Source organism: Sphaerodactylus townsendi, linkage group LG08, assembly GCF_021028975.2.
Source record: "Sphaerodactylus townsendi isolate TG3544 linkage group LG08, MPM_Stown_v2.3, whole genome shotgun sequence".
In the NCBI taxonomy this organism is placed as follows: domain Eukaryota; kingdom Metazoa; phylum Chordata; class Lepidosauria; order Squamata; family Sphaerodactylidae; genus Sphaerodactylus; species Sphaerodactylus townsendi.
In genome coordinates, this window is record NC_059432.1 from 15346069 (window position 1) to 15368954 (window position 22886).

General features: G+C 46.5%; 1 protein-coding gene across 3 annotated transcripts in view; it reads right to left on the reverse strand.

Moving 5' to 3' along the window:
* Nucleotides 1-291: 291 nt before the first annotated feature.
* The window catches only part of SHLD2 (shieldin complex subunit 2), a 66681-nt gene continuing 44086 nt past the window's right edge, over nucleotides 292-22886 (reverse strand). For all 3 annotated transcript variants that reach the window (XM_048505062.1, XM_048505063.1, XM_048505065.1), the window contains exons 7-9: nucleotides 21764-21998; nucleotides 2931-3046; nucleotides 292-543 (exon numbers count right to left, since the gene is read on the reverse strand). In XM_048505062.1, coding sequence (XP_048361019.1) covers nucleotides 371-543; nucleotides 2931-3046; nucleotides 21764-21998 — 524 coding nt within the window. In that variant the 3' untranslated portion in view covers nucleotides 292-370. The remainder of the gene's footprint in view (nucleotides 544-2930; nucleotides 3047-21763; nucleotides 21999-22886) is intronic.

Here is a 22886-nt window from a genome sequence, read left to right on the forward strand (position 1 = left end):
CATTGACCCAGAGAGGTGGAGCAGGGAAAGCCAGAAAAGATTTTGTGGACAAGATGCTAAAAATGCAGACAGTATTTTCCAAATACTTTAACATCAATTCACTTTCAGGAAACTTCTAGAGTCTAAAGAATAAAGGAGAGAATTTTCCGGTCATAAAAATTCATTTTATTAATAATTGCGGATAAGATTTTGCATAGAAAGAATTGCTACTCATAAATACTACAGAGGCCACCAATATATACATATATATGTGATGTGTTTAAGAAAACAGAAATTTTATTTCATTCTCTCTATTTTAAAATATTTTCTGGGGGTTTTATTTCCTTGGGGGGGGGGAGGTAGCTTAGCCATCTTATCAGAAACTGTCATTTTAGAGATCAATATGAAAACCCAGCAGGTGGAAGTTCTTCTCCAAAGGACAGCTGTTTTCATCCAGAACAAACTGACCCCTCATTTCCAAAAGATAGGATGCTCTGGTGTCCGTGACCAGGGAGTGGCACAGGTCTGCTACAATCATACCATAGGTTGTATCCAAGAAAGGCTCTGCAACAGGCAAAGAGTGACAAGATCAACATTCAGCTGTACACTCAAGATCAGTTCTAGGAGAAGCAGTGGCATAGGAGGTTAAGAGCTCATGTATCTAATCTGGAGGAACCGGGTTTGATTCTCCACTCTGCCGCCTGAGCTGTGGAGGCTTATCTGGGGAATTCAGATTAGCCTGTACACTCCCACACACGCCAACTAGGTGACCTTGGGCTAGTCACAGCTTCTTGGAGCTCTCTCAGCCCCACCCACCTCACAGGGTGTTTACTGTGAGGGGGGAAGGGCAAGGAGATTGTAAGCCCCTTTGAGTCTCCTACAGGAGAGAAAGGGGGGGGGGGATATAAATCTAAACTCTTCTTCTTCTTCTTCTCCTTCTTCTTTTCTCTGGACACCCCTCCTCAGAGAAATGCAAGAAGATCATAAACAAGAATGCGATCCATACCCTTTAAAATCTTTCCTTAAACGATATTACTTTAGCAGCCAACTAACCACAAACAGCATCGCACTGAAACAATGCTTTATTGCTTCCTTTTATGTTTAATTGCTGCAGACAAAATTGCAACGAACCTGGTAATCCTTTTGTCATGACCAAATGGCAACATTTGAATTAATCTCTACAAAGAGCCGCATGATTAAGAAAATGTAAACTGCCCAAAAATTTCTTCCTTAAATCCTTCCAAAAGCAACAAAACAAAAAATATTAATTTGACCGTCCCACACTAACATATTTCATCTGATTAAGAAATATCTGTATAACAGCCCTCAGTGACCTCTGACAGAAAGGCGTTTAACCTAGCAAGCATAAATGCCCTTTTGCAATGGAACACTGTCAGTTGCAAAAGATATCACGGGTCGGCAATCAAGGGGTTTAAGCCAAGAGCGGCTGTAGAGAACACGTCATGCTCTCTCCCACGCACTTCTAGAATCCAAGGGTATCACAACTGACTTGATTACTTTTGTCTGATATGCATTATTTGAGTTAAAGCAACTGCATCCTATTTACAATGACCTTTTCCCAGGAAGACAGTGATGAGTTCCTTTCTTAGCTTAGAAGCTCCTTGTGAGCCGTAATCATCTTTTGGTATAACAAAAATCTCAGCCATGCGAAGGAGTCTAATTAGTTCCACTCAAAGCGCTATCCCAGAAACACATTCTAACATGGCTGGGCAATACATCCATCAGAAAACCCAACACCACATAGAATTTGGGGAATTACTTTAGCATTAAATCTTTTAATTGCTCCAGGAATACAATTCCCATCCCCGTTATTACAGAAGCGACTTAAGGCATTGCTGGATATTCTGCTTTCTATTTGATGTTTTTCAAGTGCAATCTCCAGGATAAATTTACTTGAAATAATAACGCCCAGATAATCCAATTGTCGACCTCAGACAATTTTCTTTCCATTAATTTGCCGTTTACATTCATTTTTTTTTTGCTTTGGAAATTACTATTTTAGATTTTTGAGCTCAGTTTGATAATACTCAGAGGAAGCGTTAAATAACGTACGAAGGTCCGTTGGGGAATGAGAGGGGAGGAAGGATATTTTTCCTTTATATGATCACGGGGGAACCTCGTGTACATTCCTACACAGGCCAGTTCCTTCACAGCTATCTTTTTGCTTTTTGGCCCTCAAATCACAGCTGACTTACGACGCCCCTGCAAGGTTTTCAAGGCAAGAGAGGGTGGTTTGCCATAGCCTGCCTCTGCATGACAGCCTCTGGTATTCCTTGGAGGTCTCCCATCCAAACACTTGCCAGGGCTGAGGCTGAGAGGGTGACTGTGCGCTAACCTCTGAAAAGCACAGAATGGTTGTGTTCTAAAGTCTGATTGGCACAGTCAGATTAAGGTAGACAGTCTGGGAAAAGATTTGTCCCCTCTGAAGGCAACATCTCAAGATCTCTGGGTTGATCTCTGGGGGGGCAGAAGCAGTGAATATGGCCCTTTTGCAGAGTTGCTGGGATACACAAAAGTCACCCTGAAAGAAAGGGGGGGGGGAGTATTTCCAAGGCCTCCCCAAACCTGGGAGTCAGCTTTGCCTGTAGCCAAGGTTACTTTCCCCCATGATTACAACTCCCATGTACGTAACCGCTGTTGTTTACTGTTTAATGAAAAATTTAAAAGAACTGAGAGGCATGACAGCTTCTAGGTCACACCACAGCAAGCTAGATAGTCCTCAACCCCTAGTCCAGTGGTGGCGAACCTTTGGCACTCCAGATATTATGGACTACAATTCCCATCAGCCCCTGCCAGGATGCCCAATTGGCTATGCTGGCAGGGGCTGGTGGGAATTGTAGTCCATAACATCTGGAGTGCCAAAGGTTCACCACCACGGCCCTAGTCCCTTGTTTCGTCTGCAGCAAGCCATTCCCAGAGCTGAGCCTTACCTATGGTCTTGTTCAGCCAATCAGCTGGAATGTTGAGGAACATGTTCTCCATCAGCTGCGGCACCACCTGCACAGAGACTTTATATCCCCCATCCTCTACAGTCATCAGTGCAGATCTAAGTAAGGAAATAGGAGGAGAGCCTTAAGAGAGCTTGCATGCATAACCATTTGTTTTTTCTTGTTATTCTAAAACTTGCCGATTAAGACAATTATGGATATTACAACCTCCAGTCACCTATCTTATGTAGCAGGACTTTTTTTTTTTCCGTTTTCCTTAGTCTTGATCAAATGATAGTGCCAGATTTGAACTAGCGGCCAAAATATGCTTCCAAACAATGGAAACGGGAGTGTATTATTTCCTGCTACCTCTGCTTCAGCTGAAAAGAAAACACAGGATTACTGCTTACAAGACCTTTAAAACAGCACAAATCCAGATCTAAAGGGCGGCTTGAAAATCAGGGATGTCGAAAATCTACCTTTACCAGATTGTTGAAAAGATAGAGCAGAGGAGAGGGGACTGATGTACGCTATGTTGGGTCCCCACTGGGAAGGGAGGAGGGGTATGAATGAATGAATAAATATTTAAGGGTGAAAACAAATCATGCCAATGCAAGTTCCTCACCCTTTAGAAGTGACGCACTTCTAAAAAGAAAGGTCAAGAGCTTGCCTGAAAGTCACTTGCCACTATCCAGAAAGTGTACTCTCCACTATTCCAACACTTCCAGAAGAACGAAGGCTCAGAACTGATGGTGCAGCACACTGCACATGCTCAGATGCACTGCTGTTGCTTTGATCGCTAGCAGCTGGGCGGGGAGCTGTCTGTTTCAGGGACCCCGTGTCAGCCTTTTCCCAGATCTCCAAAAGCACTATGGGGTGGAGTAAGCAGTGTGGGTGGAAAAAACTCTCCATGTTTCTAACCGCAAGTGATTGTTCTAACCGCATGTGGCTACCAATCTTGATCCTCTTTGATGTGAGATTGCAAATGCCTTAACAGTCCAGGTGCTCGGGAGCAACAGCCGCAGAAGGCCATTGCTTTCACATCCTGCATGTGAGCTCCCAAAGGCACCTGGTGGGCCACTGTGAGTAGCAGAGAGCTGGACTAGATGGACGCTGGACTGATCCAGCTGGCTTGTTCTTATGTTCTTATTCTCGAGGCACGCTTCTATTGCTGGTTATTAGAAGGAATGAAAATTAACCACCACGCAGATTTCTACCCTGCCTTTTTAAAACTCTGCAGTTTAATCTGGAGCATATTCAGATTCAAGCTCGGCTGCTAATTTTATCCACTGCTCCGTAACCCAAGAGCCACCTGCTATCAAGCGACAAAGGGGTTATCCTCCCATGAACCACCTGATACTTTCTCACGGAAGTGAACAGCAGCCACTCAAATGTTAAGGACATAAGAACATAAGAACTAGCCTGCTGGATCAGACCAGAGTCCATCTAGTCCAGCATTCTGCTTCTCGCAATGGCCCACCAGGTGCCTTTGGGAGCTCACATGCAGGATGTGAAAGCAATGGCCTTCTGCTGCTGCTGCTCCTGAGCACCTGGTCTGCTAGGGCATTTGCAATCTCAGACCAAGGAGGATCAAGATTGGTAGCCATAGATCGACTTCTCCTCCATAAATCTGCCCAAGTGTAAGGAATTCTGAAGAGCAGAAATAAAAAGACTTTTTTGACGAAAGATCCTTTATTCAGACATCTCAGAAAGCTCATACACGAAGCATGTCAGGAATGGAGTTTTCCCGCGAAAAGCTCAACTATAATATCTTTCCCATTTTCCCCACCCCCAGTCGGTCCGGTCCCATTCTCATGGGAACGGAATGCTCATCTCTCTCTACAAGATAAGCTCTCCAGCAGCGTGGGTGCTGCTGTGACTGGCTCATCGCCCAAGCCCAAGAACTCAGTCAAGGCCAAACCACTGTAAAGAGATTCAGTTCCACTGAAACCTTTACACTCTGCTCTACAACGAAACCCCTCCCCCACCGGCTTCTGAGGAAAGGCACGATGGAATGCATAATGAGGAGGGCCTCTATGTTTTCAAAGTATACCCATTGATTATGGCCAGATGAATACCCCACCCAAGAAACCAAATACTGCAAGCGATTTAACGATTAAAGCGAGAGTCCAGGATCGCTCAATTTTAGGTAGTGCTTGTGACCATCAATTATGGTGTGGGGTATCTCGGAGGTGGGTGTAAGCATGTTGAACCGGGGAGCCTCCTTGAGTAAACTGGAATGGAAGCGGGATGAATGTTACTTAAAGAATTGAGGCGAATCTGAAGAGCAGTCACATCATTAATCACTTTTGTAATCCTAAAAGGCCCCACAATTTTTTGCCTAATTTTGAGAAGGTATTTATGAACGTCCGAAGGTTCTTAGTAGACAAATAGACCCAAGCTCCTAAGCGCCTTGGGGAGATCGAAGCGAAATGTGCTTATCCGCCTGAACTTTTAGGACTCCCCGCTAAAACTTGCTGCAGAGGCGGTTTGAACCGATTTCCATCCCTCGGCCGGGGAAGAAATCCATTACCCGAACTTCGAGGGGGGGTGCAACGCTCTGTGGTGAGTTGGGGTAGTGGTGGGAACGAACGCACCAGTGATACAATCGCATTTCAAAGGGAGTTTTTTAGCGTGCATACTATGGATGGCGTTGTTGTAGTAAGCATACTCTGCAAATGGGATCAATTCACACCTTCATTATTCTGATGGTAGTTAGTTAGTGCAAACAAGCGCCAAATACCGGGCTGTTCTAGAGTGCCCTGTTAGTTCTCTCTGACTCCCGTCACTTTGAGCGTGTTGGTGACGTAATGGTCGAGGGTGGACCCCAACAACTTCGAAGAGCCTTCCAGAACTTCCGAGACAAAATTGGGGGGGGAGCCCAGCGATTAGGATACCACCTTTGGCCGAGGAGAGGAGTTACCGAAGCTGATAAAGTATGTTAGAAGATAAACAAGCGTGCCAGCTTCGATTAGCGGATGGGATGGTGTGGAGCAGGGAACAAAATGTGCTTGTTTAGAGAATAAATCCACCACCACTCCACAACCGCGGTGTTACCCTTGGCTTTCAGGCAAATCTGTAATAAAATCCCATCGGAGATAACCTCCCAGGGTCTGGATGCCCATGAGGGCGGCTTCAAAGAAGACCATGAGGCTTGCAGGAATAGTTTAATATCTCATGCCAAACCGTATACACCTTATGATATAGGCTTCAATGTCGCCTTGCGCATAGCTGGCGCCACCAAGCAGCGGCTTAATTTAGCCAGATGCAAAAGTCTTGAGAAAAGCAAAATGTCCAACCGACCCTGGCATCGTGGCAGGCTTGAGAAGAACCTGCTTCTGGTTGGGGGGGCACATGCAGCACTCCACCCAGCACCAGGCGCCACCCTCCCAAGCGCTGGCTGGGAAAGTCCTAGCCTTCCTCCTCGCTGGTGGCTCCTTGAAGACCGCCTCCTCGAAGTTCCGTGAGGGAAGGGGAGGCGATGCTGGGAGCGGTGGGAGGAGGAGCAGTTTCGCGATCGGGTGGACGGCTAAGCTGGAGTTGGGAGAGGAGTGAATGGCGTGGAATATCCCGTGGGAAGAGACACTCTCCCCTCGGCAGGCGAGACAAGGCATCGGCCAGTTTATTAGTTTTTCCAGGGAAGAAATGGACTGTGAAGGAGAAGGAGGAAAAGTCAGCCCAAAGCGAAGCTGTTTTGCAGGTATCTTGAGGGGGGGTAGAAGAGCATTTAAGTTCTTGTGATTCTGAAGCCAAACCTGGAAGGGGTGTTTGGCTCCCTCAAGCCAGTGACGCTTACAGGGTAGCTAAGAGCAGCCTCTTTAATCGTAGCTGTCTCCCTTGTCTCCCCACAGTCCAGTTGAGTTCAGAGCCTGGAAACTTTTGATAAATAAGCACACGGCACAAGTTTTCCATCTTTTATTTCTACTCTGCAGGAGGGCAGCCGAAGCGCCGGCATGCTGTCCGATCGTCCGTGAGCTTGGAAAGGGAGGTCAGGGTCGGGATGTTTTAAGATAGGCTCAGAAGTAGAAATGCTGATTTTAAAGCTGGAAAGCTATGGATTGACGATCAGGAGACCAAAGGGAGGGGGGACCCGAGGCTTAGTTGCCTGTGAATCCCTTCCTTGGTGTAAAGTAAAGATCAGTCAAAGGTAAGATTCAGTTCAGCAAATTGGGGTACAAAATCCACGATAGAGAAAGTTTGCAAAACCTAGGAAAGACTGCAGGACAAAGCCTGGTGGTGGAGCTGAAGCCATTGTAGTACCGAAAACTTCTATTTTGCAGGATCCATTTCCAACTCCATCAGAGGAGATCCGATAGCCCAGATAATCAATGGAGGGTTGATGGAAACAACATTTTGAGCTTTGGCAAACAGAGAATAACGTCAAACAAGCGTTGCAGTACCTCCCTAACTAAGGATTCATGTTCCTCAAAGTTTCCGAATAAATTAATACGTCGTCTAGATAAGCGACTATAAACTGTATGAAGTAAATCATACGGTACCTAGATTTGATTTAAAGCCCATGAGCGCTCCGGGGAATTTCCACTTAACCCGAAGGGCATTATTAAATATTCATATTGTCCCAAACTTTGTATTAAAGCGCGGAGTCAGGTGTTCATAGCCCTCCATAATCCTGAGGCTTCGATAGTATGCTTCTCTCAGATCCAATTTAGTAAAGATCCGACCCTTGCCTGGCGCATCTAAAAAAGGTCTTTGATTAAAGGCAAAGGGATATTTGTTGGACATGGAAGCAGCATTCAATCCACGATAATCCAGTACACAATCTTAATGATCCATCTTTTTTTCTTAACAAAAGAACGGGCAGCATGCGTGTGTTTGGTTGCTTCTCCTTATAAACTCCATGAGCTAGGTTTTTTTTTTTATCTAGGAAGGCACGGAGTTCCTTCTCTCGATGGGACTCATCTGCAGTGGAGAATCTGACGCCCTTTGGGTAGCTGAGCTCCGGGTTACAATAATAAAATCTTACAATCGAGTATCCCTATGGGGAGGCAATTGATCGCCCTCCTGTTCTTGAAACACCCTAGCCAAGTCCGATACATTGAGGGGGATGGCTGCGAAGTCGTGTGGAGCTCTGAGGCGTTTAAAGCTGCGAGGAAACTGGCGGAGCAGGGTCATTAGTGAGGAGGCAGTTCCTCCACGCCAGTTCATATGCTCTCCAGGGAGGGATCTGTGCAATTCCAGGATCAGCTCCTTCCAAATAAATTTTGGTTCATGTAGCAGCTTAACCATGGCATACCCAAAACAATGGAATGTTTGGCAACCGCAGACTGGGATGAAGCTAATTCTCTCCCAGTGATCAGCACAGCGGAGGAGAGGACAGGTTCGTTTTAAACCGAAAGCGGACCCTCACGCCAGCCAGCCGGACTCCGTCCATTTGAGTGAGCGGGATGGGACTTCTAACTAAAGGATCCGGGTCTAAGCGGAAATCCTCAATAGCTCTTGGGGCGCATGATAAGCAGTGGGAGCAACCCGGAATCAACGAGGGCTGAAGGCCAGAATGCTTGGCAGATATGTTTAAGCGGGGTTATGGCCAGCTGGCTTTGAATGTTAATGGGAGCGCTTGCCTTCACTCACCGAGTCAGGAGTAGAGTCCCATGTCCGCGAATCTTGAGACGAAAAGGCAGACTGCCGCTTCTCCTTCCTCGAAGTCGTCCTCGGGAACCGCTTTGGAAGGTAGACTCCTGTAGGCGGCCGGTCCAGACCGCCCGTGGGGGGGCTTACGGTGGCGAGGCCGGAGGCGGAGACAAGAGTTTTCGGTTTCTTTGGGCAAGTGGCAGCCAAGTGGCCGGACACACATCAGTAGAGAGGCACAATCCCAACCGGGCGGCGGGCGTTCACAAGTGGTTTCAGGTAGAAAGCGTATGCTGCGGACTGGACTTTACTGAGAACCCGGTAGTGTGAGGTGGTGGGCGCGGAAGGCCCCGTCCATTAACCTGGCGTGAAGTCAAGGCGGGCCGCTGCTAAGCGACCCACCTTCGATCGATTACGTGATAGTGCTGGGATGCGGATCGAAGCCACCGTCTCTCCGAGAAGTTTGCTAATTCACAGCCTGCGCCAAAAGAAATTGTTCACACTTCATGCGTTCCGGCCAATCACCAAGGGGAGTTTTGGCAACGCCCGCGCGCGCGAAACTCCGCGGCTTAGTCGGCAAAGGCGCGTTGCCCTGCTGGAATGGTTTTGACTACAATAGAATAGCTTCATTTTTCAGCATCTGGGTGCAGTTGAAGCTTGGCCAGCGCCAAAGACTTGAAGGAATCAACCACCACCGTCGCGCGTGTCTTCATCTTGTTGCTTTCCGAAAACTTCCAATGCAAACCAATCCGGCTGCCACCCCATCCAAAGAGCCGGACCCCGAATATCTCTGATTTTCTCAACGTTCAGACCGATTATAAGTCATCGAACTCCTCCATATCGCATCCAGTTGAAGGATGAAATAAGGCAGTCTAGGAAGCGGTACCGTCAAAGCGGGCGAGGAATGGGGATCTGTAGTATCCCCTCTCCGCTTAGCTCCTGGAGCTTTTCGCTGAGGCTAATACTGGTGGCTAGCGGTGGTACAGGAGGCTGCGAGGAGCCGGTGGAGGCACCACCCGGAACCAGGAGAACTGGACCTGGTGCCGGTGTCCTTCATGATAGTAAGGGCGGCGGGCGCATTCGAGGTGGAACTGGAGGTGGTCTAGCAGGTTGAAGCCACGGGCAGGAGGAGCACTGGCAGGAGGCGGGGGTGAAAGTATAATCCCGATGCGTTGTCCTGCGCCTGTCGCTTTTTTTCAAATCTTCTTCCAAGGCAGCTAATTCCCTCTCCTTCGCAGCGTCAAAGTCTTGATGAAGCGTGTAGGGCCCTTCTTTCCGCAGGCCAGTTTGGCTTGTTAGATCCCGGCTGGGAGAAACGGTCAGCTCATATAGCGCTTGGATGGCCTTGATGCTTTCCCTCTGGCTCGAGGTCAACTTGGATTGATCAGGTTTTGTCATGGATCGATAAGTTCTGGTGGTACTGGCGTTGTAGTGCATCTTTGGCGATTCAACTCAGTTGTACTTCTTAGCGGGCGTTTGGCAGACCCAGCGGTCCTGCTGCAGTTTCTCCCTCTCCCTCCCAGTACTGGTTAAGCGGTTCCAGCTTTCTTCGCCTCCCGCCAGTTTGACCACTTCAGCTTCCCAGCTGTCTTTAGGGAGAAGTCATCGAATAGTGAGGTCTCTTCCGGGTTCATCACCTCTTGGTTGCGGCAGCTCTTCAAGCCCTCCACGATAAGCCCAGGGGCATTGCTGCATGTCCGCAGGCCCAATCCTGGGGGGCCGGAGAGCGGGGAACGACGCGGAGGCCCTCTCAATCCGAGATCAGATCCGATCACTGTCCCAATCTTCGGAGGTGGGTTTGAGCGGGCCCGTGCTTTACCATTGTGGATCAGGATCATCAAAGTAGAGTCCAGGAACCCGTTCAATGCGACTCCCTGGTCGCGAGCATGTGCCCGCCAGTTGGATCTGTTCCTCCTGAGCGGTTTGCATCTCGGGCTTGTAATCCATCTCGGAATGGGTGGGAATCCGATCCACAGGCGCTCGATCCATAGATTAGCCCGAGCATCTTGGATCTCTCCATGAGCACATCCACAACCGCCGTCCCAGCAGCAAAGCATGAACTTCTGGAGCGGGCCGGAGAGGTCACCAGTGAGAAGCGTTCTCTGGTGGTTCCTCTCCAGATTCTGGAAGAAACCGAGGAAGGAACCCTCTAGGGGGCTACCGTGCCTTCTACATGATCAAGAGCAACCAACTTCTGCATGTTGACACACCAGAAGTCCAACACTTGTAGGAAAAAAAAAAGGACTAATGGATTCCTGACATAATGTAAGGAATTCTGAAGAGCAGAAATAAAAAGACTTTTTTGACGAAAGATCCTTTATTCAGACATCTCCAGAAGCTCATACGAGAAGCATGTCAGGAATGGAGTTTTCAGCTCAACTATAATATCTTTCCCATTTTCCCCACCCCAGTCGGTCCGGTCCCATTCTCATGGGAGCGGATGCTCCTTTCTCTCTCTACAAGATAAGCTCTCCAGCAGCGTGGGTGCTGCTGTGACTGGCTCATCGCCCGAGCCCAAGAACTCAGTCAAGGCCAAACCACTGTAAAGAGATTCAGTTCCACTGAAACCTTTACACCAAGCCCCTTTTAAAGCTATCCAGGTGAGTGGCCATCACCACCTCCTGTGACAGCATATTCTAAACAACCAATCACACGTTGTGTGAAGAAGTGTTTCCTTTTATTAGTCCTAATTCTTCCCCCCAGCATTTTTCAATAGATGCCCCTGGATTTCTAAGTATTGTGAGCAGAGAAAAATTTCTCTCTGTCAGCGATTCTACCACCATGCATGGTACATGGGCTTCAATCATATCCCCTCAGGCGTCCTCCTCTCCAAACTAAAAGAGTCCCAAAGCATGCAGCGTCTCACTCATAAGGAAGATTATCAATCCTTCAATCCATCCTCGTTGCCCTTCTCTGCACTTTTTCTATCTCGCCGATATCGCTTTTTTTTGAGAATCTAGGTGACCAAGAACTGAACACAGTAACCTCCAAAGTCGCGGTCGCTTCCGCGATGACTTTATATAAGGGCATGACAATCCTTGCAGTTTTATTATCAACTCCTTTCCTAATTATCCCCAGCATAGAGTTTGCCTTTTTCACAGCTGCCATGCATTGAGTTGACATTCCCATGGAACTATCAACTAAGACGCTTAAATCCCTTTCCTGGTCTGTGACTGATGTTGATGTGGCAGTCTGATTCTGGAATAAGTAACAGTCTTTGTTGAAAAGCACCATGGAGGGGCAGACTGACTTCTCCCTCCATTTAGTTTGTTGGTGACATTCGGAGTATCTTTTCAAAACATACCACCCACACCCAAGAACTATAAATGTGTGAACTGTGCATACTGCTAACCCCTAGAATGGAAAACACATTCTGGGGGTAAGCTCAAACTAAGCTTCAAAAAATAAGTAGAATTATAAAAATGAAGCATTTCCAGACTATGTGTGTCTGAACCATCAAGCTGATCTCATGATTCAGAACAAATTAAAGCAAAAAGCAAATATACTCAAGGGTATCTCGCCACCACCAGTGCTCGAGTCAAGGGCATTCTCAGCTTTGAAGTCCCGGACACTTGACTCATGGGAGCCTAATCAACTCGCCCTTGCTGTGCAAGCAATTAACGTGAGCAGAAGCGATGGACGCCCTAGGAGGCTTTTTCCATTCTCCCCGAATACTTCCAGATTGACAACAACGAAACAGCCATTTCAAAGAGAAGCAGGCTCACGGGTTTCATTCTGGAGCACATTCAATAATTAACACAGGAGGGCCTCTTCTAATTATAGTCCTATTGGATTGTGTTAATGTCACCAAGAAAGGTGTCCTTTGTAAAAACTGATGAAGCTGTTGGGTGAAAGCAAAGCGCAGACCCCATCTTTATTTATTTATTTGATTTATAAGCCGCCTCACCCCCGAAGGGCTCGAGGCGGCTCACAATATGGCTGTTCTCTTAAGACAGCAAATCAATACAAAAATATAACTTAAACCCATTAAAAACTTAAGCAGCAGTTACGAATATCTTGACGAATATTCGGTTGTCGCCGACTACTACTGCTGCCCCTCAAACCACTGTGGCCTTCCCTTCTCTTCTTCAGGCTAGACAAATGATAACAGGTTGTAACAAGTTCTTTCATACTCTTTGGCCCCTTCCGCACACGCAAAATAATGCGTTTTGAAACCACTTTCACAACTGTTTGAATGTGGATTTTGCCATTCTGCACAGCTTCAAAGAGCACTGAAAGCAGTTTGAAAGTGCATTATTCTGCATGTGCGGAATGAGCCTTTGTCCGTTGTGACTAACAGATTTTTGAAAGAGCAGTATTTGCGCTAACTATAAGAAGGTAAGACCATTCCTTCTTTGTACCTGCATTGCAGGGGAAGAGTTTAGTTTCAGCCAATTTGGACAGAGATGAGGAAGTACAATGGAATGAGGTCTGAGGAAAAATTCAGTGCATCCCAGGTAGTGAATGGCTAAATGTTTTTACCTTCTTTTGCACAAGCGGCTTTAAGAACATCTGCATTGAAAATGAAGCATACACCTAAATAAATGGGATATGAGCATTCTAATTTACTTAAGCTGGCTTCAGTTCATGGAGAAGAAAGGCAGGGTGTAAAAACAGTGCAGTTGAGTTATAATCAGGAGGAGTGAGGCCGAAACCACAAATGAATTCCATTCTCCTTGTCCCACAGTCCAAAACAGTCTGGACAGATGGCAAGTTTTAGTGAAGGATGGTTATGTTGCTCTCCTCTCCAGTTCTTTCTGACTCAGAATGGTGCATGTGACTGGTAGACCTACATTACCTTGTTTTATTAACCATGCTAGCTCACTGACTTTTCTTCTTTGTGGTCAAGTCGCAGCTGACTTATGGCAACTCTGCAGGATTTTCAAGGCTAGAGACCTTTGGTTTGCCACTGCCTGCCTCCACATCACAACCCTGATAGTCTTTGGAGGTCTCCCATCCAAATCCTAGCCAGGGTTGAGGCTGAGAATGTGTGACTCGCCCAAGATCACCCAGCAAGATTCCATGGCAGAGTGGGGACTCAAACCTGGGTTTTCCAAATCCGAGATCAACACGTTGACCACTACATCTTGCAGGCTCTCTGTTGGGTTGTTAGGAGACATAAAGATTAACCACAACACAGACTCCTGTACTGCGTTGTAAACTTTGCAATTTAATCTAATTTGAATTCAAATTGGGACAATTAGTCGTATCATGGACAAATCTGTTCCTTGAGATTGTATTTTCAGTGTGCTCAAGGTACAGTTCAAATAAGAGGGGAAGGCTTCTTTGCCGTCAAGTCACAGCTGCCTTATGGTGGCCTTGTAGGTAGGGTTTTCAGGGCAAGAGATGTTCAGAGGTGGTTTTCCACTGCCTACCTCCACATCATACCCCTGGTATTCCTTGGAGGTCTCCCATCCAAATACTAGCCAGGGTCACACCTGAGAGTGTATGACTAGCCCAAGGTCACCCAGCAGCCTTCCGTGGTGTGAGTGGAGATTCAAACCTGGTTTTCCCAGGTCCTACTCCAACACCTTAACCACTACACTATGCTGGCTCTCCCACTGACCTGTACAGGTACCTACTGTTGCAGAGGCATCACAGTACTGGGGACACCATCTTGCACCTTTTTGAGTGCATGATGCCAGATCTTTTTAGAAGAAGAAGAAGAGTTTGGATTTATATCCCCCTTTTCTCTCCTGCAGGAGACTCAAAGGGGCTGACAATCTCCTTGCCCTTCCCCCCTCACAACAAACACCCTGTGAGGTAGGTGGGGCTGAGAGAGCTCCGAGAAGCTGTGACTAGCCCAAGGTCACCCGGCTGGCGTGTGTGGGGGTGTACAGGCTAATCTGAATTCCCCAGATAAGCCTCCGCAGCTCAGGCGGCAGAGCTGGGAATCAAACCCGGTTCCTCCAGATTAGATACACGAGCTCTTAACCTCCTTCGCCACTGCTGCTCCTTAGAAGGCAATTGGGTTTGCTGGGCCTCCCTGCAGCACCCTCTGAAGGTATTGCTCTTGGTGTGTTGACTCTTTCAACGTCTACAGAGACTGTTGCCTTCTATCCATCCACTCTTAGGCAGATCTCTCTGTGAAGTTTTGTACCCTCTTTGGGGAGTCTTAGTTGTCCCTTTAGAGGACTGAGAAAAAATTAAACCACATGCCATAATATGATTCTTCTCAATTAAGGAGGAAATCTATGAGAAATATTCTGAGATGGGAAGAATACCCCTCATGAGCCTAATGGAGAAAGCTTTCAAAAATATCTCCAAATGTCATACCAGGGATTGACCATCCATACATGGAGGCCTTCAGGACTTCTTCTAAGTTAAGTTTGAATTGTCTCTAGTTGTTCCTCCTGATCAGCTAAAAAGTGGCAAAGACTTCATATGTTGGTTTTCAAAGGCAATAGATTGGCTTGCTTAGCTTATGTGGTGAACTACGTAACAACAGTTAAAGAATGCTTTGTACTCTGAGGGAACATGTGGGTTAATAGACATGGGCAGATTTCTTTCTTCAAACACCTTGGGCCTGACTCAAGTCTTGGGCAATCCACCGGATGTCTGAAACCAGGACTTCAGAAGATAAAGGAAGCACATAGAAAACACAAGGCTTGGAGCCTATCTATTCTGCTAGGCTGCTTTAGACTCAAGTTGCCAATATTTCCTTTGACAACAAAGTCCCTTGACTCTTCTGCTAGAAGACTGCTTTATCCCACGGTTGGAATGTACCCTGCTCCACTGGATTTGCATTATGTGGTGTGAAATTCCCATGAAGATCTCAGCAAGGGACCTCCCACAAGGTCAACCAGAGGTATCAAGTGGCTAATCTCACAAAAATAGGAGGAACTACACAACAAACAGCTGGGACATTAACAGGGCAAGGCCAGGCACCGCTGTGAAGCATCCTGACAAAGGGATCAAGTAACAAGTAGGGAACCATTCCACTGCCTCTGTTTTGGGAGGTTTACAGATTTATTTACAGACTTGGTTTGTTCTTTGCCTTGCAGCGAGATGTAGTGGTTAAGAGCAGGTGGACTCTACTCTGGAGAACGGGCCTTGATTCTTCATTCCTCCACATAAGTGGCGAACTCTTATCTGGTGAACTGGTTTTGTTTCCCTGCTCCTCCACGTGAAGCCTGCTGGGTGACCTTGGGCTAGTCACAGTTCTCTCCAAACTCTCTCAGCCTCACAAGGGGTCTGTTGTAGGGAGAGGAAGGGAAAAGGAGTTTGTAAGCCACCTTGAGTCTTCTTACAGGAGAGAAAGACGAGGTAAAAATGCAAACTCTCCTGTTTCCTTGTTCGCATGACTCTGTGCAGGCAGCGACCAGAGTCTGTGGAAACAATGCATTAAGGTGAGGGGGTTATTTGGCCCTCTCTGTCTAGCTCCACAGGCAGACTGGCATGGACCCTCACAGTCCTGCTGACGTCTTGCAATGCCGTGCTCTCAAAGGAAAAGTTCTTTCAAAATACTGCCAGCACGTAGTTAATAGAAACAAAAACAGGTTTTGTTTCTGAACCAGCCGTCTGGTGGTTACCCTTAATCTTTGCTGCAGGAAGTTGCTGCAGTGACAATTAAGCAGAGGAGGAAGGACAAACGTAATGTTCGCTTAACAACATTACAGGCAAAACAAATCACCGCAGGCCGCTAAATAAAAGGGGTTGCGGAAGAGTGTTGTTTTTCAGGACTAAACAAATGCTGGCTTTGTTAATGTGCATTTAAATTCAGCTCGGTTTAAGGGTTAGCCAGTTTAGGCCAAAAAAGGTCTTCAACAGGACCAACTGGACTCATCTGGTCAGTGAGTGACGAGACCCTGGCACGGAAGGAGGTGTGGGGGACAATAAGGGGAGAGGTTGCATTTGCTCCCACTGGATCCATGAAGCAGAGCACCAGTGGGGAGAAAGGGCGTGATCCTCACTCACGCTACCCGGCTCTTATTGGCTGCTCATTAGAACTCAGAAGAAGTGAGGGCACACCTCTACGCCGTTCCCTCCTTTTGGGGAGGCTTTTTAATAAATTGGGTTATGGGACGCCTGTTATTATTGTATTGACTGCTGTTTTAATGGATTTTAATGGATTTTAGTAAATGTAATGACTGTTATGTGGTCACTATTGTGAACCTTTGTTATACATTGTATACATGTTGATGTTGTTGTGCACCGCCCACAGCCCCTTGGGGATGGGGCGGTCTACAAATCCAAACAACAAACAAACAAACAAACAAACACACACACACACACACACACACACACCCGTTGGAGCCAGAGGCACTGGGAAGTAATGACAGTCACAAGGCACACCTGTCACATCCTCCCCTGTGTAGACCCTGCCAGTTTGGCACCCTAAGCAAGCATGTGGGTGGCCAACTAGTGGCATGATCCAAATGGTCAAAACATTGTGGGGTGGGTGCACTGAGTAAATACAGCCAATCCACTTTTACAGCCTGACACACTTGTCCTAAGACAGTGGCCCCTTCCGCACACGCAAAATAATGCATTTTCAAACCACTTTCACAACTGTTTGCAAGTGGATTTTGCTATTCCGCACAGCTTCAAAGAGCACTGAAAGCAGTTTGAAAGTGCTTTATTCTGCATGTGCGGAATGAGCCAGTGATACGTTTTAAGTCTTTATAATGAAAATTCTTTATAAGAAAATGTGGTGAGTTTGGTTAACCCAAACCCAAATATAATTGTGGAATGAGGATTGACTATTTGCATGTAGTTAATATTTGTATTGCATACATTGTAGTTATACATGAGTGTTCATTGTACGCTGAAAGCATTATTTGGGTTAGAGATTCAAGGAGTACTTTGGTATGTATGGAAACACAAGAATTTTCATTATAAAGACTTCAAATGTATCGCTGTCTTAGGACAAGTATGGTCGTTTCCCTACTTACCTGCTGCTGCGCATTACTCTCCCCAAGTAGTGCGGGGTTCCCTGGCACTCCCCACTACAGGGGCGGCGACAATGCAGCCACCCTGATGCTGCTGCTGTCGCGCCCCCTCAGCGTGCATCATTCCTGGCGCTCCTCGAAACGGCGCCTTTTGATTACTGCACGGGGTCGTGGGGAAGCCCGGGAGCGCACCAGAAATGACGCACGCTGGGAGTAGCACGCAGCAACCTTTGGTCGAGGTAAGTGGGGAAATGACCTATGTTAGCCCTTAAGACAGTGGTGGCGAACCTATGGCACGGGTGCCAGAGGTGGCACTCAGAGCCCTCTCTGTGGGCACCCACAAACAGAGTTGTCCCTCCCACATCTAGGCTGGTCTGGGCCCCAGGGCTCAATTATTAGCATTAAACCTAATTTTGGGGAAGCAGTGTAGGTAACCCTGTTAAGCGCTGTTAAACTCCCACTGATTTTCATGTGAAGAACTAAAGCGCGATCCTTTACCTGAGAGTAAGCTCAGTTGCTGGCAATGGGGCCTGCTTCTGAGTAAACCCTCCTCTGGTCATGATTCACCCATTGGAATTGTTGCACGGTTGCTTCAAAGCAAAGCCAACAACTACCACCGCCTCGGAGCTAAAACTAAACTAAACTAAACTAAAACCTCAGTATTCAGGTTAAATTGACGTGTTGGCACTTTGCGATAAATAAGTGGGTTTTGGGTTGCAATTTGGGCACTTGGTCTCGAAAAGGTTCGCCATCACTGCCTTAGGAGGTAAAAGTGGACTGACTGTAATGACCCAAATGTTGGCTTTGTACATTTCTGAACGTCAGAGCAAGTACTGAAGTTATGAAAATCAGGCGTCATCATCTCTTTGATACAGAAACGTCAGGTATTTCTGAATACCCTTTCTAAGTTTGCAACACCTATTGCCCTGAGGAGCCAGAATTCTCACTCATCAGGAAATCTGCTATCATTATTATAAAAGAGGGTTTCTATTATAATGTTATTAATAACTCTTAATAATTAAATAAGAATATTAATATTATTAAATAGGGTTTTTATTAGAATGAGATGCTGCAACTTGTCTGTTATTCATTTGGGGAACAGAATCAGTGGGTTACATGTAGTTTCGTAAGGGATTTTGAAGAACCCCTCCAATTAAGTCCCCTCCCATACCTGCTGCTGAAGGTTAGGGGACCCTCCAGAGCGACACAGTCCATTCAAGAAGCTGCAGCCAAAGGAAACATTGGGGCAGCCTCCATATTTCCATGGAAGTGGGAGACATGTACGTGCGTGCATATGGAGAGAGAGACTACTAGAAAAGGGTCAGAACACTCAAAATGGTAAGCAACTTAAAAACAAGCACTGTGGTCACCCCAAAAGCTGGATACCTTTGAAAGGATTTGCTTTCTTCACACCCAGAACTCAGCGTCAGCTTATCTTCTGTTGCCACCTAGTGTTTGCTAGAAATAAGTTTCATTTCCCCCAAAATAGTGCTGAAACAATTCAACAGGTGGTGGTTTCAAAAGTCGGATGCCACGTCTAGAATCACAGAGTTGGAAAGAGACAGGCAGGCCATCTAATTCAACCTCCGGCCCAATGTAGGAACAGCCTAAAGCAGTGGTGGCGAACCTAAGGCACGGGTGCCAGAGGTGGCACTCAGAGCTCTCTCTGTGGGCACGCGCAAACAGAGTCCCCCCTCCACATCTAGGCTGGCCTAGGACACTGGGCTCAATTATTAGCGTTAAACCTAAGACCTAGTTTTGGGGAAGCATCGTAGGTAACCCTGTCAAGCGCTGTTAAACCCCACTGATTTTCATGCGAAGAACTAAAGTGCAATCCTTTACCTGGGAGTAAGCTCGGTTGCTGGCAATGGGGCTTGCTTCTGAGTAAACCCTCCTAGGGTCGTGATTCACCCGTTGGAAGGAGACTGCCGCGGTTACAGCTTGAAAACAAAACCACCTGACTACCACCAAGCTTGCCTCTAGGTAACCTGCGCCTTGGAGCCAACCGTTTTTTCTAGACTAAAACCTCAGTATTCGGGTTAAATTGTCGTGTTGGTACTTTGCGATAAATTGGGTTGGAATTTGGGCACTTGGTCTCTAAAAGGTTCACTATCGCTGGCCTAAAGCATCCCTGATGAGTGTTTGTCCAGCCATTGCTTGAAGACTGCCAGTGAGGACGAACTCACCACCACTAGACAACTGATTCCACGACTCTTCCTGTAATTTTTTCCCTAATGTCCAGCCCGTACCTTTTTTGCCTGTAATTTATTCCCATTATTGCGGGTCCTCTCCACTTCTGCCAACAGGAACAGCTCCTTGCCCTCCTGTGAGTGACAGACCTTCAAATACTTGAAGAGACCAATCACGTCCCTCCTCAACCTCCTTGACTCCAGACTAAATATTCCCAAGCCCCTCAGCCTTTCCTCATAGGCTCCTGATCATCACTGTTCCTCTCCTCTGCTAATTCTAAGGTAGTCGAAACATTGGCTCACCAGCTATTACATTGCACTACATTTGCTGAAATTAGATCTAAATATGTCAATCTACACCCTCTCTTCCAATCTGAGTGAACAGATTCGATTAGATCATTTCTCTTGTTGAACAATTCTGATTCTGTGTTTTGTGAAGAGGTTGCAAGCTTTGTTATGGAAATAATTCAGAGCCAGTAATAATATGTATGTATCTGAGGTTATCCTTTTTGCCTTTTAAAATTTTTATGTTTGCTGTGTTTTGTTGCTGTTGTTCTATGTATTATTATTATTGTTGTTGTTGTTGTTGTTGTTGTATTGTTTGTAAACCGCCCTTCCCCGAAGGGCTCGGGGCGGTGAACAAAACAAATAGATAGAGCACAGATAAAATCAGTAAATAATTAAATATGGCTCTATATGTTAAAATCAACCCCATTAAAATGCAGCATCCTAATCAAATATACTGATGGCGTCCTGTTAGAAATCCCCTAAAAAAGGGGGGGAGGGGAAGGGGAGAGAGGGAACAGCAGGGTCCACAGCTGTTATGAAAAGGAGGAGGGGGGGCATCAGCGGCCGGACTCCCCAAAAGCCCGGTGGAACAGCTCCGTCTTGCAGGCCCTGCGAAATTCATTAAGATCCCGCAGGGCCCGCGTAGCTGGAGGTAGAGCGTTCCACCAGGCAGGGGCCAGAGCTGTAAAAGCTCTGGCCCGGTGGAGGCCAGCCGCATCATTGAGGGGCCAGGGATCACCAGCAAATTTGCCTCTGCTGAGCCCAGAGGCCAATTTGGGACATGTGGGGCAAGACGGTCCCGTAGGTACGGAGGTCCCAGGCCGCGCAAGGCCTAATGCCAATAAAGGCTTTGCTTTGCTCTCCTCTGCTCCTGAAGAAAAGAAGCCATTCACAATTTCAAACTTAGAGCGAACAGCGTCATCGTCCAACAGTTTTCCAGAGGCCTCCAGATTAGGTTTTTATACAGAAACCTGCCGTTTCGCCTGCCCGCTGCTATATTGTCATTCGCACTAAAGTAGCATCAAAACAGAGATTCTGACCGCGGTTCTGAGCGCACAGCTTGGAAGTGGGGATTTACTTCTGAGTATAAACGCTCAGGATTGCATAGGGCACTTTGTGACAAAAGATGTACAGCTTGAAAGAAGTGCTGATATCGTTGCTTAACGCCGGCTACCTCGAACTCTTGCTAGATCGCTTTCTCCTGGTTTTTTCATTTTAGTTGAGCAAATCTCGAAATTCTGCCTGTGTGCGCATTCCACTGGAAAATAACCAGAAAGGTCTCTCTTTCCAAAAGCGATTTAAAATAAATTGCAGAGAGAAGATAATTTAAAAATATGAATCAGACATATTCTTTTCTCCAATCCCTTCCCATCGGCCATGACAAAGGGTCGCCACTTACCCACCCCTCTCCAGGATCGGGTTTGTCCACACTGTAAAAAATCAAGTGGAGACTCTTGCTCACATTATTCTTGACTGTCTGAGATATGTGGGCATCAGGAATTTCTCCCCCAGGCTGGCCCTGGACAAATCTGAACGTGACTCTGACTGTTCTGTTGCGGAGCTTCTGTTAAACAACACAGGTGTCATGCTCTTGGAAAAAGGAGCAAAATTTCTTTTACAAGTGACAGAACTTTCTAAGTAATGTATACTGCTATACACAGTCTTCCTGTCTGCGTTTTGAATGTACTCTTGATTTGTAGTTCAAAAATGTCTGGCAACGCTCCAGAACCTATTTTTAAATGCCAAATAAAGGTGGTTGTTGTTGTTATACATATTCTTTTCCATGGCAGTATTGAAACAAATGCTTGTCTTTAAATGGATCTGTTAACTGGCAGTTCGCTCACTTTATTTTCTTAAGGCTGTTTTTTTTTTTTTTTACCTGTAGAATATTTTCACTTTGTTCAAGGGCAAGCAGCTAAAGCACTGTTGGTAGATCAGATTGTCATCCACTTGAAGTTCAAGCCCACATTTTGCACAGCCTGCGTAGGTGATTTGAGAAAGAGAACCAAAGATGTGCTGGAGTGAAGTGCACGCGTTGAAAACAAGCTGTCCACATGGAGAGGAAGCAATGGCAAATTTCAGTTCCGAGATGTGGGCTCTCACTTGGATGATTCCTGTTCAAAACAGAAAAGATCACATCACGCAGTGCAATTTTTGTAGACTTCCGTGCCACTGTGGTGCCTGCCTTGCTAACATCTAGACTAGACTGCTGCAACGTGCTTTGCATGGGGTTGCGCTTGAAGACTGACCAGGAGCTACAACTGGCACAGAATGCTGCAGCCAGAGTGCTGACTGGAGTTCGTTGTGGGAACAATATCACTTCAACCCTGTTCCATCTGCTGACTCCCAATTTGTAGCCTTTTTCACACAAGAGGTTTACATTTTTCTACACTGTCAAATGCCTCATTATATTTTTTTTCATTTCTGCACAGGTTTTCCTCTGTTTGGTGTTCCAAACACTTCCTCTTTGTTTGTTTTAACATGTTTTCTCCAAGGACTTTAACTGTGATTTCCCCCCCACCGCCATCCATTTCAAAGCTGGATTTCAGTGCACGAGCAAAACTTTGTTTTAGTCACAGTTCTTCTGAGCTCTCTCAGTCCCACCTACCTCACAGGGTGTTTGTTGTGAGGGGGGAAGGAGTTTGTAAGCCCCTTTGAGTCTCCAATAGGAGAGAAAGTGAGGTTATAAACCCAACTCTTCTTCTTCTTAAATGCAAAGTGAAGTAGGTTTTTACGAGTCTGCCCCCTCCCTGGTGCTTTTCAACATATACTGTTACTCATTCTAGAATCAGACTATCCGCATCAAGAAATGAGTGGCGGATGTTCACTTCTGTGAGAAAACATCACGTGGTTCATACGAGGACACCCCTTCGCCGCTTGACAGCAGCTGGTGCTTTGGTTGCAGAGCAGTGGATAAAATTGGCAGTCAAGTTTGAATTTGAGTATGCTCCAATTTAAATTGCACAGTCAAAAAATGCAGTACGGATGCCTGTGTTGCGGTT